General features: G+C 39.1%; 2 protein-coding genes across 2 annotated transcripts; one reads left to right on the top strand and one right to left on the bottom strand.

Moving 5' to 3' along the window:
• Positions 1–679: 679 nt before the first annotated feature.
• On the bottom strand, positions 680–5,126 carry LOC122057390 (NADH dehydrogenase [ubiquinone] iron-sulfur protein 5-B). The gene is made up of 2 exons (XM_042619468.1): positions 4,929–5,126; positions 680–1,018 (listed from the first exon to the last, which is right to left on the bottom strand). The coding sequence occupies exons 1-2, from the start codon at positions 5,076–5,078 to the stop codon at positions 917–919; spliced, it is 252 nt and encodes an 83-aa protein (XP_042475402.1). The 5' UTR covers positions 5,079–5,126; the 3' UTR covers positions 680–916.
• A 2,754-nt stretch (positions 5,127–7,880) lies between these two features.
• Positions 7,881–12,013, top strand: LOC122057089. Its single transcript, XM_042619084.1, has 2 exons — positions 7,881–8,751; positions 11,653–12,013. The coding sequence occupies exons 1-2, from the start codon at positions 8,016–8,018 to the stop codon at positions 11,757–11,759; spliced, it is 843 nt and encodes a 280-aa protein (XP_042475018.1). The 5' UTR covers positions 7,881–8,015; the 3' UTR covers positions 11,760–12,013.
• The last annotated feature ends 1,215 nt before the right edge of the window (positions 12,014–13,228 follow it).

The following is a 13,228-nucleotide window of genomic DNA, read 5'->3' as shown; positions in this document are numbered from 1 at the left end:
AACTCAACTTGATCGATCACCTCCTCACTAATCTTTGGTCACATAATGATCATTGGGTTAACTTTTGAATGAAAATCATGATTTAAATGGCACAACTTTGTTTTAATGCTCTTTTGTCTAGGGTCAATCCTTGAATCCATGCAAGGGCAAGGCCTCCAATGTGGACAGTGATAACAACTTCCTTTCTTTGCTGTCTTCGTCTCCTTCACCTTCTTATTCAAAGCTTTCTAAAGGCACGTTAAGGCCAACTTCACAATATGAAGAGTGATTTAAAACACAAGCAGCACACTAAAGCCCAAGATCATGCAACTACAGACCAAAAGAGCCAAACCAAAGCATCTCAGCAACCAATCAGCACATTTGTTACTACAATGTCTACTAAAAAAATGCCCTCGTAGATCCACAGAAGGAGAATGAACTGTTAAGCCTCTTTTAGATGTATCTGAAGGGTAGGATGTAATTTTACTATATTGTATTTTCTTGTGGTAGTATAACAGTCTCAAGGCTCTCAGCCACATTATGGCTGTTCATCTATTGATCAACAGTGAATGCTGGAATCTTGTTCAAACCCTTAAGATGGAAAAGATTTATGTTCAGGAGTACGTGATACATGATCTTATTCTTTCTTAACCATCCAAAATAAAGAGAACATAAGAACTCGAGCACCATAACCCACGTGTGAAAGAAACAAATAAGCAATTTACAAAGCAAGCTCAAGTTCTCGTTAAAGCAGTGATCAATGGTCTTCCAATCCAAGTATAGATTGATATTACGCCCTTTTGCATACAGAAAGAAACCTAATTCAATCTGGAAGCAACAGAAAACAGTCTACAAAAACATACCAGTACCCCTCAAAATGCAACAGGGCAAACCAATCTTTATTCACAAAAACCAAAAGATGACCAATGATTGGATCCTACGCATGACTGTGTTCGCCATCTCCACCTCCTTTGGCCTTCCTTGCAGCAGCTCTTATTTGACGCTGCTCTTCTTTGTAAACACGGTTTCTCCGTTGGAACTGAAAATACAAGGTCACTTGCACATTAGGAATCACCACTGGTAGGAAAAAATCATCCAACAATGAAAATGATCACATGCACTTGTATTAATTTCAAAATGACTCCATATCATTTGTATGCCACAGGTGTCAGAAGAAATGTGCAAATGTACCAATATATGGGCAACTCATAATATTTGAAGAAGGTTATAGTCTATGATTTACAAGACAGTTCCCCCTATTGGGTTCTCAAATGCAATACAACACAGTCAGACACATTTGGATAAGGTTGTGTTCTCTCGCCAAAACAAATGGTTTAGCCGTCACCAAGCTTCAACATAATCCCAGTCAGAATAATCCCTTCTTTTATTACTTTTATGATTTTCCCCTTAAAACTCTTTCCCAAATACGTATCATAAACCACAAGCAGAAGTGTACCATTTGCTGTTTAGTTTGATTCCCATTGACTTGCTAAGTTGCTATTGAACCAACATAATCTAATTACACATAAGAATGGAGACAAGAGGAGAGGGTTGGTTGACACTGTTGGTCACCTACATGTAACAGAAGGTATATTTTTTATCTACCTTTAAAGGAAACATAACTGTTGCGCACAAACAAGATCCCAGATCAGTCTACCATCCAAATCTCATAGGTATACAAATCAGAGGTGGTCAAAACAGTTTACAAGGTACTTGGGATATATCCAACCAACAGCTCTTATAATGCCAAAAGAGCCAACGGTCGGGAACCCAGAACAGTGGGCTACCCATGCTCTGCCTTGTCACAATATTTGCTCCCTCTGCCTGGATGTAGAATGTTCTAAACCAAAACAAAGACATGGGGAACTTTTCTAATCAATTAATTATTACCAATAATAATCATGTACTCACTCAAAAAATATCTGAATATAGTAATCTTATTTCAATTTTCAAAACAATTACCAAGATTTTAGTAGAAAAAGTATGACAATGCCGAAATTTTTACTTCTTCAATTACTATCTAAATGCAACTATTATCAGTAACAATTGTGTAACATCTTTTCTTCATAAAATATTTCATATCAGTTTTCAGTATTTTACTTAGAACCAGAGAGAGCCATAAGTGTTTACAAACACTTTGATATTCATAAAACTAAAAGCAATAAAAGGATGAAAAACTCATTTCATAAAAAATAATACTAGAATGCCGAGTCTTTGTGTTTAATTTGCAGTCCACCTGTTTTCTGAAATGTTTTGAATTTTGCGAATACAAAAGATTAATGATTGATCCACAGAAATCATGCACTTAAAAAGTTCAAGTCAGTTCCTGGGTCTAGACATGTCTGATCAGTGTAAATAGATATTTCTGTGCTTTCTGGAGAAATCAAGCACAGGATTGTACTGAGTCACCACAAAGCTAGACTTCCGATGCAGAACACAATCTGAAAGTCACTATCAGGTCTCACAATAGACAAATACCAGATTAGCCAACTCCAGAACCAAATGGGTTGATCAACCCCAGAAGTAGCCAATGTTCAAGGAGATCTGGTGATCCACTTCAATACAAATAAATTTTTCCCACATGTAAAATTTTTAAAATGCCTAATTTGGGGAAATTGTCTCTATTTCCTCATTCAATCATATTGGGGATACTTTCTTATTTTGTTCTTTAGTGTTTTTTAGACTTCTAAATGATGCTGATGCAGATTAATTACCAAAATAGGCTTGTTTTATTAGGAATAAGCTTAGGGTTGGGTTCCATACATGTTGGGCCTTTGATCCCATGTGTTTTGAGTGTAATAGACCACTTTTATGGGTCTAAAATTGGGGGTCTAAGATTGAATACGGGATTACTAGTTAATTTCCATTTTCATTAGTTTCCTTTTTAGTTGGGCTTGATTTGAGTTATATTTGTTTCTTTAGGAGTCAAGTCATTAGTAGTTAGTTTCCTCTTTCAACTAGTTTTTAATTTCAGTTTTTAGTAACTATTGTATTAGGAGAATATTTGGTTTCCTTATGAGGAACCTTCTATTTTGTAATTCCCTCCCTCATTAACATTATAAATAAAGAAAATGAGGCTCCTAAAAGCCTAGATGATTTTGAAAAACAAATTAATGGCTGCTACTATTGTCTTCGTCATAGAGATTTGTCTTGTGTTTGATCAAGGCTGAAGGAATTGGTGTTTGATCCAATTGACTCTCTGCGGTGTAAAGCCCAAGAGGTTCCTTTCAAGTGTTTTATTCTTCTTCTTATTGTTACTATTCTTCTTCAGCCATCTCAGGTAAGTGATCTGATCTCTCTGTAATTCTGGTTTTAGGAAACCCAGATTTCTCCTATCGGCCTTTACTGATCTGAGCACTCAGCCATCTGATGGTGCTCCAATTTTGATCTCATGTTAGGCCAAGTAAGAGGGTGGATCGATCCTGTTTTGAAGCCAATCAGACCAGGTTTTCTTGAGTTATGAATATTTCTCCTAATCTGGCTGATTCTTATTTCTGCCCCGAATAATGATCTGAGTTGTTCTGAATATTGTTATTTGGTTGCTGGTTTATTCTTCACTGAATTGGTCTCATTAGATGGGAATTTAATCCCTTAAATCCTAGTTATTATTCAGTTGCAGAAAATTATTTCTTCTTAAAATTCTGGTCTTTGGAAGTTCTGTCATCTTCTGTTTCTGTGGATATAATTCTGATTTATGGTCTGTTAGAACCCTATTCCTATATCTGAGTTAGGCTTTCATCTGGTTTATAGTCTGAACTCATAAATTCCAGTTTCTGGGTTCGAAATTCTGATTTACAAAAATCTGTTTCTTCCTTAATTCTGATCTGTTATATTGCTGCCTTACTTTGGCTATTCTTGGTTGTTCTTTGGTTTAAAAGTTCCTGCAGTATTGGGTCTGGTTTGGTTGTCCAAATCCATTCCTACATTAGATGCTCCAGATTAGTTGTTAGGAGAATAAACCAAAGCTGAGGGTTAATAATATGAGGTTTTTCTCTTAGTAGAGTCTCTTAAAGTGGACCATTCAATAGAGTACCAAAGTAAAAGTTGCTTGAAGCATCTTATTCTCCATTTATCTCTTTTTGCAACAGGGAAGTGATAACTATTCTGGCAAGACTCAAGAGTCTTATCACTAGCCTGTTTCACTTCTTTTGCTTTATTATGTCCAGCCGATGTTGAGTTTGGAATCACTCATTTGGCTTGATGATAAAAAGCTGCATTAGTTGAAAACCATATCAAACCATCAATAAGCCTCCCTCTCCACCATTTGGTCATCATCAAGCCCACCTCACTATCCATCAGCTTTGCCAAACAGTTCTGCAAATATGGCATTAGAGAGCCCCGTCCACCGTATGAATGGAATTGAAACTTATTCACAAAATCATCCTTTAACATTATGATGTGTGTATCATCTGAGATGCACAGGTGCATTGTTTGAGACACAGTCCACTAGATTAAGTTCTAATTCACTACCAGCCTGTTAGAAATGTGAACGTTGGCTGAGATTAGTATCGTAGGATTTCTAATTTAGTATTTCTCTTCTGGATTTCACAACAGAATGACGAACAGACAATACCCAGCATACAGTGAATGCAAGCCGCCAATCAATGCACTCAGCCACGAGGACGCGGTTATAAACAGATAAAACCCACCCAACGATTTTTCAACAGGAAAATTTAACTACGGAGATAGCTATACAGAGATTAATACACTTAATTCGCATCCAAAACCTAGGTTTTCGATTAATTTAACATTTACAAAGAAAGTAAAACAAGGAGTCGTTCCAAAGATCGACGGATCAATGTGATGATGCAAATCCTGAAGAAATCGGAGAAAAATATGTACAAACGATTTGATAATTTGAAGGAAAATAACGAGATAGATGGGGGAAAAGGGGGGAAAGAAATGAACAAATCTCTTTGGAATGGTGAAGGGGAAAGAAATGAACAAACCTCTTTGGAATGGTGAAGGCACTCGAGGTAATCTTCCCTTAGAAGTGAACAGTCTTTGGGCTCCCTGCAACTAGACATACACTCGCTGAAGTCCGTCCAGAAGTCGTAGCACCTTCCCTTGTTTCCTGTGATCCCCCAACCTGAAGCCATCTCTCTCTCTCTCTCTCCCTGCGTGTGTTACCTGGATAGAAAATTTGACCCAAGGAAGTTGCAATTTAGGGGTGCATCCGGGCCAGGTTGGGTCGGATTGTTTTAACCCGAGTTCAACCTTGGCTCCCCTTAGCTTAACCTAGGTAACTTTACCGGGCTCAACCAAACCCAGCCCGGCCCTGATTGAGTCAAGCTGGGTTGGGTTGGCCCTGATTAATCCTATCAACCCTTATTTTTGTCATTTTAGGACTAGGGTAGATCAGGATAGCCTTGCTTTTTCACCGAATATAAGATTTTGTTATCCAAAATTATAGGGGGAGTGTTTTTTGTTTGGGAGTACAACTCCCATGCTTGGGCAATAACAATCATAATCAAATCCCAACTAAATAAGATCGGCTATATGGATCTAATATGTTCAACCCAGTGTAAAAATCAATTAGTGTTCCATTGTTGGTTCAATCTATAGAAAGCATAATAGTCATTTTCAGAGAAGGATGAGAGACACAAAAGAGAGCGTGGGCGTGGGAACCACGCCCCCAAGCACAAGCTTTCTTCCATAATTATATAATGCATATCTCCATATAGGGCCAAACCGAGCTGGCACAACCTGAGGTCTGAGCCTAGGCCCATGCAAAACTTTCTCAGGCCTAGAAATCTCAATCGTAGCCCAGCCTATGGGCTTAAATAGCCTAGCCCATGCCCTATTGAGCTCTGGGTGGACTTGGGCAGGTTTGGGTTTGTCTAAACTTGCATCCCTAGGTACAATATTTGGGATCTATTTTTTCTCATAACATCGATATCGATGGATTAGTACGAACCAAGAGTAAAAATATCCGATCTAGACCCGATACAATTCAGATTGGATCGGTTTTGTTCCCAATGGATATCGAAGAGGGGGAGAGAGAGAGAGAGAGAGAGGAGGATGCAACAAAGCACAGGTCACAGGGCCATAGTTGAGGGAAAAAGATCCTCTCCAACACCAATGATCTATCTAATGGTTGGGAGTACTTGGACACGTATCCTTAGGTATTGACAAGTGTTAGGATGTGTGACCAAGCCCTCTCAACCCTTGGTGGATCGTTGGAGGGTGGTTAGAAAGTGTAATTGTTGGAGAGGAGCCAGATCCATGGTCGAGGGTGCAACGATCGCGTGCCCGTGTGGGGATTCTTCCCAGGCTACATCGTGAGGAATCTTTTCCATGACTTTGTTTGTCAATCAATCAAAGTAGGGGGCAAGTTTGTCGTTGACTGCCCAAATCCGCCCTTGACTTGCCCTGATCCCAAACAAATATTGACCAGAAAATTTTGGCCTTGAGGGTTGGCCAAACCCTGAAATTTCTAACCCTAAGTCAGGGTCAAGGTGGGGTAAGAGTTGATGTCTTTGGCCCACCCTGAACCCCGTCTTGATTTTTTTACCCTGACTTTTGCCCTTGATGTTGACTTTGGTTGTGACCCTGATGTTAACCTTGATATTAACCTAATTTTAAATATTGTTTGACATTGAATTATTGACACCTTTAAAACCCTTAATATATCTTATCACCGATCTCTCTTGTTTTTTCATTAAAAAAAAAAAATCCCTTGCTTTTTTTTTTTATATAAAAAATAATAATAATAAACAAAATCAGGGTATACTTGGCCCTTGATGGCAAACTAAAGTCAAGATCAATCAAGGTCATCCTGGCCCTTGATGACAAATAAAAGTTAGGGTCAAGGTCAGGGTCAGGGTCAGGGTCAATCAGGGTCACCCTGGCCCGACCCTGAAAAATCAGGGCAGGTAAGGGTTGGGCCTGGGTTGAAATTTTGTGGCCTTCAATCAGGGTTAGGGGGGGTTTGGGCCTAATTAAGGGGACTTAGGGTTGGGCTAAGGTTTTAAGAAGCCCAGCCCAACCCAACCAGACCCGACCTGTTGCACCCTTAGTCAAAAGACTCAAAACCGTCTTTGTCCATGTTAGGGGTGTCAAAACCTAGCCCGAATCGATAAAATCGATTAATAGAACCTGAACCGAACCAAATCGATCCTTATTGGATTGGTTTTGGATTGAGCTATATTGGGACCGACTGAAAATCGGTCCAAATTGAACCGACCAATAACCAAACCGAATGAAATCGATAAAAAAAATAAATGATTATGATATTATAAATTGGTGAATTGACTATCCATTTTTCACAATGTCAGTCAGAATTTTTTTTTTTTTGTAAGGGGAATTGTTACAAATCATTGAATATTAAGTTATGAATAATAAAATTAATTTGTAAATTGTAATAATGCTTCCATTGATTTCCTTGTTCACCATACAAAACTTGTTGGATAGTTAAAGGAATGATTGGGGATAATGGGGTTCATTTTGTGATTTCAATATTAATTGTCTTTTTAATAATTTGTTATCCATTGGTTTCAATATTAATTCTCTTACAATAATAAACCATGATTCAATCATAAATTTAAAGTGTTTTTTGGTCAAATATTGTCATTATAAGTTGTGAATGGAAGATTTCATTATGATTCAAGGCTAATAATAAATCAATTTAAACTGGTATTAACCAGATATTGAAAAACCAAAATAAATCAAAACTAAACTGTATCAAAATTGAAATCGACAAAAAATTGAAATTCCTTAACGAATTGGTTTTAGTCTCCCTCATTCCTAGACTGATACCAATTCAACCTGATCGAAGCCAAACCGAACCGTCCAATTGACACCCCTGATCCATGTGTACGTGGCGAGTGAGCTTTCAGGGAGCTGAGAGGGCTAGGCCGCGGGCAATACACAGAGACAGTTTCCCAGACACTTCGCCGATTGCTTCTTGTCATCTTGTGAGAAAAGGACAAATTCCTCTAGGGCAGTCGATCAAATCTCAGAATCTCTTCTTTCCCAACCACGAAGCCCTAACCCATACCGCAACAAAAATGTATCCTGTCTGAATCTCTGCAGCGATGACTCACAAACCTTCCCTGAATTCACGCCATGCCTTAGAGTCATGCACTTTCCAGCTCCATAGCTGGAGGCCCTTTCAGTCCCAAACCCTTCCCAAAACACTTGAACAAGAACTCTCCGCTCCCAAACCTTACTCCACTCCCACCGCTGTAACCACCCCTCCCAATGGCGTCCTTCATAGCAAGAGGCCTTGCCTTTCTGACCGCACCACCAGTTTCTCGATCGATAGCATAGATCTGTCCAAACTGAGTTTGATGGAAGATGAGAGGACACCCAGGGCTCTTTACAAGAGAAACAGCTTACGCTGGATCGCCCGGAAGCGGAGGCGGCGCGGCTCTCGATCTGTCTCCGGACGGAGTAGCGACAAGAGTGGGACCCGTCGATGCTGCTCGGTTGGGGCGTCCGCTGCTCATGCGACGTGCTCTGACTTCCCGGTTGCTGCGGGTACGGATTCGAGTGGGGAATTGTTTGTGCATAATGGTGATGGTAGTTGGACGTCGGATGTTAGTGAGGCTAATAAGCATTGTAGAAGGGATGGAAAGGATATTGGGAGTGGGGAAAGGGAGAATTTGGGTTCTGGGTCCTTTCAAGCTGGGGTTTTTGATTCTCAAGGTAACGAATCCGGTTATGGGAGTGAACCCGGTTACAGAGGGGATGCGGAATTCGGCTACGGTGATGAGTTTGACGAGGAAGAGGATGACGGGCGCCTGGTGTTCTGGGGCGATCGGTTTGGAGGTACTTCAACTTCTGCTGTTTCTATTGCCTGAATTTTGTATTTTTATTAAGTAGTTGGTGATTCCCCACCACTCCCCAACTGCTGTTTATGGCTACAAGATAATATTCTGTTATATAGAAATGATTTTAGAGTCATTGTTTCAAAATCGGTTCAGTTGGTTTCCCCGTGTCTCAGATAGCATACTCCCTGTGTCCTTAGGAAGGGAACCAAATAGAATCAATAATGGAATTGACCATTCCATCAGTTTTCTTAGGTAATTTTGTCCGAGGTCTGGGTTTACTTTTAATACCGAGGGCTATGTTACGTTAGAGAAGTTTTTTTTTTTTTTTTAATAAAGCCAGCAACTGACATAAACCAGGTGTTTTATTACAAGTCATGAACTTATATCACTAATGCATCTTTGTAACATAGCTATCTTGTTCTTGAGAGCCAAGAAGATATTGCATATAACCATTTGAGGATTTTGAAGGAAAGTGAGTATTTTGGTGTAAAAAATTGTTGCTCCCTCTGTCTGGTGCAAACTAGTTTTGGGGTACAACCAAGTATTCTTTATTCCCATTTATGGCTTTCTTTCATAGTCAAAATTGATCATTGGAACTAGGTCATACAGATCCCTCACTTTATGATATCAAACTAATTTGCATCAGCAGGGATCTTGTCCTGTGTTAGTTTGAACCACATGGTGCGTTGGGATAAGCCGCCTCCTCTGATGTTGTTCTTATGTGCCATTCTGGTGGGAGGAGAAGTATGCATTGATGTCAATTGTCACAAGCTTTAAATTGTTTGATGCCCATGAAACGATGATGCAGTTGCATTAGACATTAATCCTATACGGAGTACTATGTGCAAGCTTGGGAGGCCCACAAGGATGGGCTGAAATTGACCTTTGGAGATAGATATATTATAAGTTCTGCCTTTATTATTTTTTGGGTTCCATAGTAACAGGCCTAATTTATAAGCATATAAAGTGGGGGTGAAGTTAGTATACAGGTTTAGAGTTAAGTGTTTGAGTTAGATTAGAATACTTTATAGTTTTTAAGATTTCTGTTTTGAGTGCAAGAGAGTGATTAGGAGTCCTTTTATGAGTCAATTTAGGAATTTTAGAAGGTATTTATGTATGTAAGAAATCCCCATCAATTAAGGATGTTTTGAGCAAATAAATGTGAGTTTTTCGGAAGTTTTGGTGTTGTTGAGCACTGTATACGGGATTGGTATCCCATACCTGATTTCTTCCTTCTTGTTCCAATATGCTTTTATCAGGTGCTACTCTTACCCTCTGTTCTACTACTATTCTTCTTCGTCTTACTTCTTATTTCTCTTGATTCTACAACAGTTGGAACCCTTATTTCTGGTTCAATTTTCAAATTGCTAGATTTGGTCATCTTCCCTATTCTAGTTTTATTTCATCCCCATTCTTATTTAAATTCCAGAAAGCCCCCACTTCAAAGTTTTAATTCCAGTTTGGTCCTTTCACTTGATTACTCTACTCTTAAGTTGTTGACAGAAATTATGAAATTGCCACTCATCTTTCTATATGGGGATTTCGTCATTTTAGTGCGACCATAGACACCAAAAAGCAGGATTCGAACCCGGGGTTGCATTAAAATTCCTCTTCTTTTCTGAAAATATCTGTTCCACATCGAAGTGTAACAAGTCTAGGGGGATCATACTGTCCATTTGGACTGCAATTACTCACAATATCATCATTACCCACTTATAGTTTAACATGACTAATAACCTTTTTTCACAACTCTGCCCTGTATTGGTTGCATAGTTGACCTTGGGTCTAGATCTAAATCATCTCCACCCACTGCTACCATACCACTAGTGTATGGAGAACTAATAATTACTATAATTATTCTTATTGCTATTATTTGTTATTCTATGTAAACAGATTATATGCTGTCAGGGGTATTGTTTGGCTATGACTGTGGATGTAAAGAGTGTAATAAACAGACACAAGATTTGATGTTGAACCTAGATATGAAATATTATTATCTATTCATTATTGCACCATGTAAATATATAGTTTGTTACTTGTTCATCGATCTTGGATTTCCATCTATATAGGTTATCCCATAAATTGTCGATGCACTGTTCGTTTGCCGTATATTGTTTGGTGCAAGCTGAGCTAGAAGTTTTTGTTTGTTTTTCTATTCTTTTGTGTGAATCCTGACTTAATGTTTCAAGCTCATTCTTGGCTGTTCCCTCCTTAGCTTGACTGGACCAGGAGAAAACAATTCATGTAATTTAGAATGTTGGTGTTAGGAAGTATACATTTTAGCACAAATATATCTATATTGATGGATAGAGAGGTGGACCTCGGCAACGGTAAGGTTGCTTGTCACGTGTTGGAGTCAGGAAACAGGCTCTCCGCAAAGCGGGGGTGAGACTGCCTAGTTATGGCCCTCCCCAGACCCTGTAGTGGCAAGAGTCTCGTGCACTGGTACGCCCTTTTTTATGGATAGATATTCGTTGCGTGGGTTCTTTCTTTCATTTATTCATTCTATTTTTTATTCCATAAATAGTTCCTGATACTGATAGAGAGCCTGACAATGAGTGGACTGTAACCAATCCTCCAGAAAAATGTACTATAACTCTTCACTTCTAACCTCTATGGACCAGCATCTGGGGGATCTTGTAATGCTTAGCATTTGATGCTACCCCTATGGGTGCTGTATCATCTCCTCTGATGGCTAAGGTTATTAGTTGATTTCATAATCCTATTTCTGGATATCTATGCACTATTTGGATGCTGAGTCCTGGAGTGTCCATGTGGCACCACATCCACGGAAAATTATGTCTAACTGTGTGGCATTTGGTAGTCCAGATCTCTGAATTTATCTGATTGGACTGGCAATGTGGCTCATGGTCTCTTTTCTTTTCTCCTTAAAATACAGATTGTCATATGGAGGTCGTTGGGGAGAACACATTTTCAGACCAAAAAGCTCATCACAGGTGTAGGCGTAAGAAGCACGATTGGAGAATGACTGAACCGATAAGGTGATCAATATTTCTCCAAAGTACTTGACTTCATTGTTATATTATCAAGTATTTGCTGTTCATTCAGCCGAAATTATTGGTTTCCAGCCTTTGTCACTTCATTGGGCATATATGTGAGTTTCTACAATGTCTTCTTTCATTGATGTGGCATTTTGGCATTGCCGCCTTTCTGTTCTTTTCTGTGAACATTGTATAGCGCTTCAACTACATACACTTCTGTACATTTTGGACTAGAAAAAGAGAGAATTATATTTTAAACTTGATTCCCTTTTGTGTGAGGATATGTGCGGTTATATGATGATCAACCATTAATTGCCATTGTAAGGCCCGATGAATTGCTGTTCAGGTTGGTATCAGAGCATGGGTAGGCTCTGCCTGAAACCTGATTAATAGCATCAAGATATTTGCTTGCCGGTATTCTGGTTGGTTTTGATGTCCAACTGTGATGTGACTCAGATGTGCATGTTGGTTTTGTTTGGCTGTCCCCAGCCCCCTCCAATTTAGATTAAGGGTTTTGCTTTTATTAGTGCATCTCGGTCTCGTTGTTGATCCCACCCGAAAAGGGATGATGTATAAGCTATTGAGCTGGCTTTTAGATGCTTGTAATGTTTTTGTCTGAATCCATGGCTGTTGCTATCATGATTTGATTTGGAGAACTTGTAGCGTGAGGGTTGATGAATGGTTGGAACATTATTTATTTTGGATCAAGTTTGCCACATTGATGATTGTTGAGGGGGCTTCATCTTATAGAAGAGAAGCATTTTGGTAATCAGAGATCAGATTGCAGACTCTCAGGGCAATGGTTGCAAATTTTAGGAGCTCGAATCTTTCAAGTCTAACGATTGAGAACTGAAAATGACAACAGGAGCTGCAAATAGAGATTACTATCATCCTCCGTCTCTCAAGTTTTGATCTTTGTTGTAATGAAAGTGTTTTGATTGATTTCACTAAGCCTCTTTAATCTCAGACTTTCCCCATTAAAATGGAATTTATCCGTCCCTGGTTGAAATTTGAGGATCAATTGCCTTCCTTGAAACTGAGAATGGCTCTGGTTGGAGATCTGCGTCAGATATGACAAAATAGCAGTTTTCACATGGCTTTACTTCATTCCTTCCTTGCGAGCCCTTTTTTGTGTTATTTATCTCCTCACATTTGATGTTTGATTCTTTGCTTGCGCATCTCTGGATTCTAGTGTCATCAAATCCTGCAACTTTTAAGAACATCCCAGCAAAATATCTGATCAAAGTCAAGGGGGGAAGGTAAGGAGAGGGTATTCTGGCCTGTCGGTTTTAACTATTCCGTATGTATTTTTTACCGAGGCTATGTTTTGTTGCAAATGATATTTAAGGGCAAGTGTATTTGGGCTGCCTGAGTGTTTATGGCCATTGGCTGCGTGCCAGACACCCTGGTGCGTCACATAGGAATTCTATTTGGAGGGGGAGTAAAATTTTCATACTTAATAAAGAAATTTTT

Source organism: Macadamia integrifolia, chromosome 12 (genome assembly GCF_013358625.1).
Source record: "Macadamia integrifolia cultivar HAES 741 chromosome 12, SCU_Mint_v3, whole genome shotgun sequence".
Lineage (NCBI taxonomy): Eukaryota > Viridiplantae > Streptophyta > Magnoliopsida > Proteales > Proteaceae > Macadamia > Macadamia integrifolia.
The sequence above is the reverse complement of the archived record's forward strand: the minus strand, read 5'-3'. Positions and strand labels throughout refer to the sequence as shown.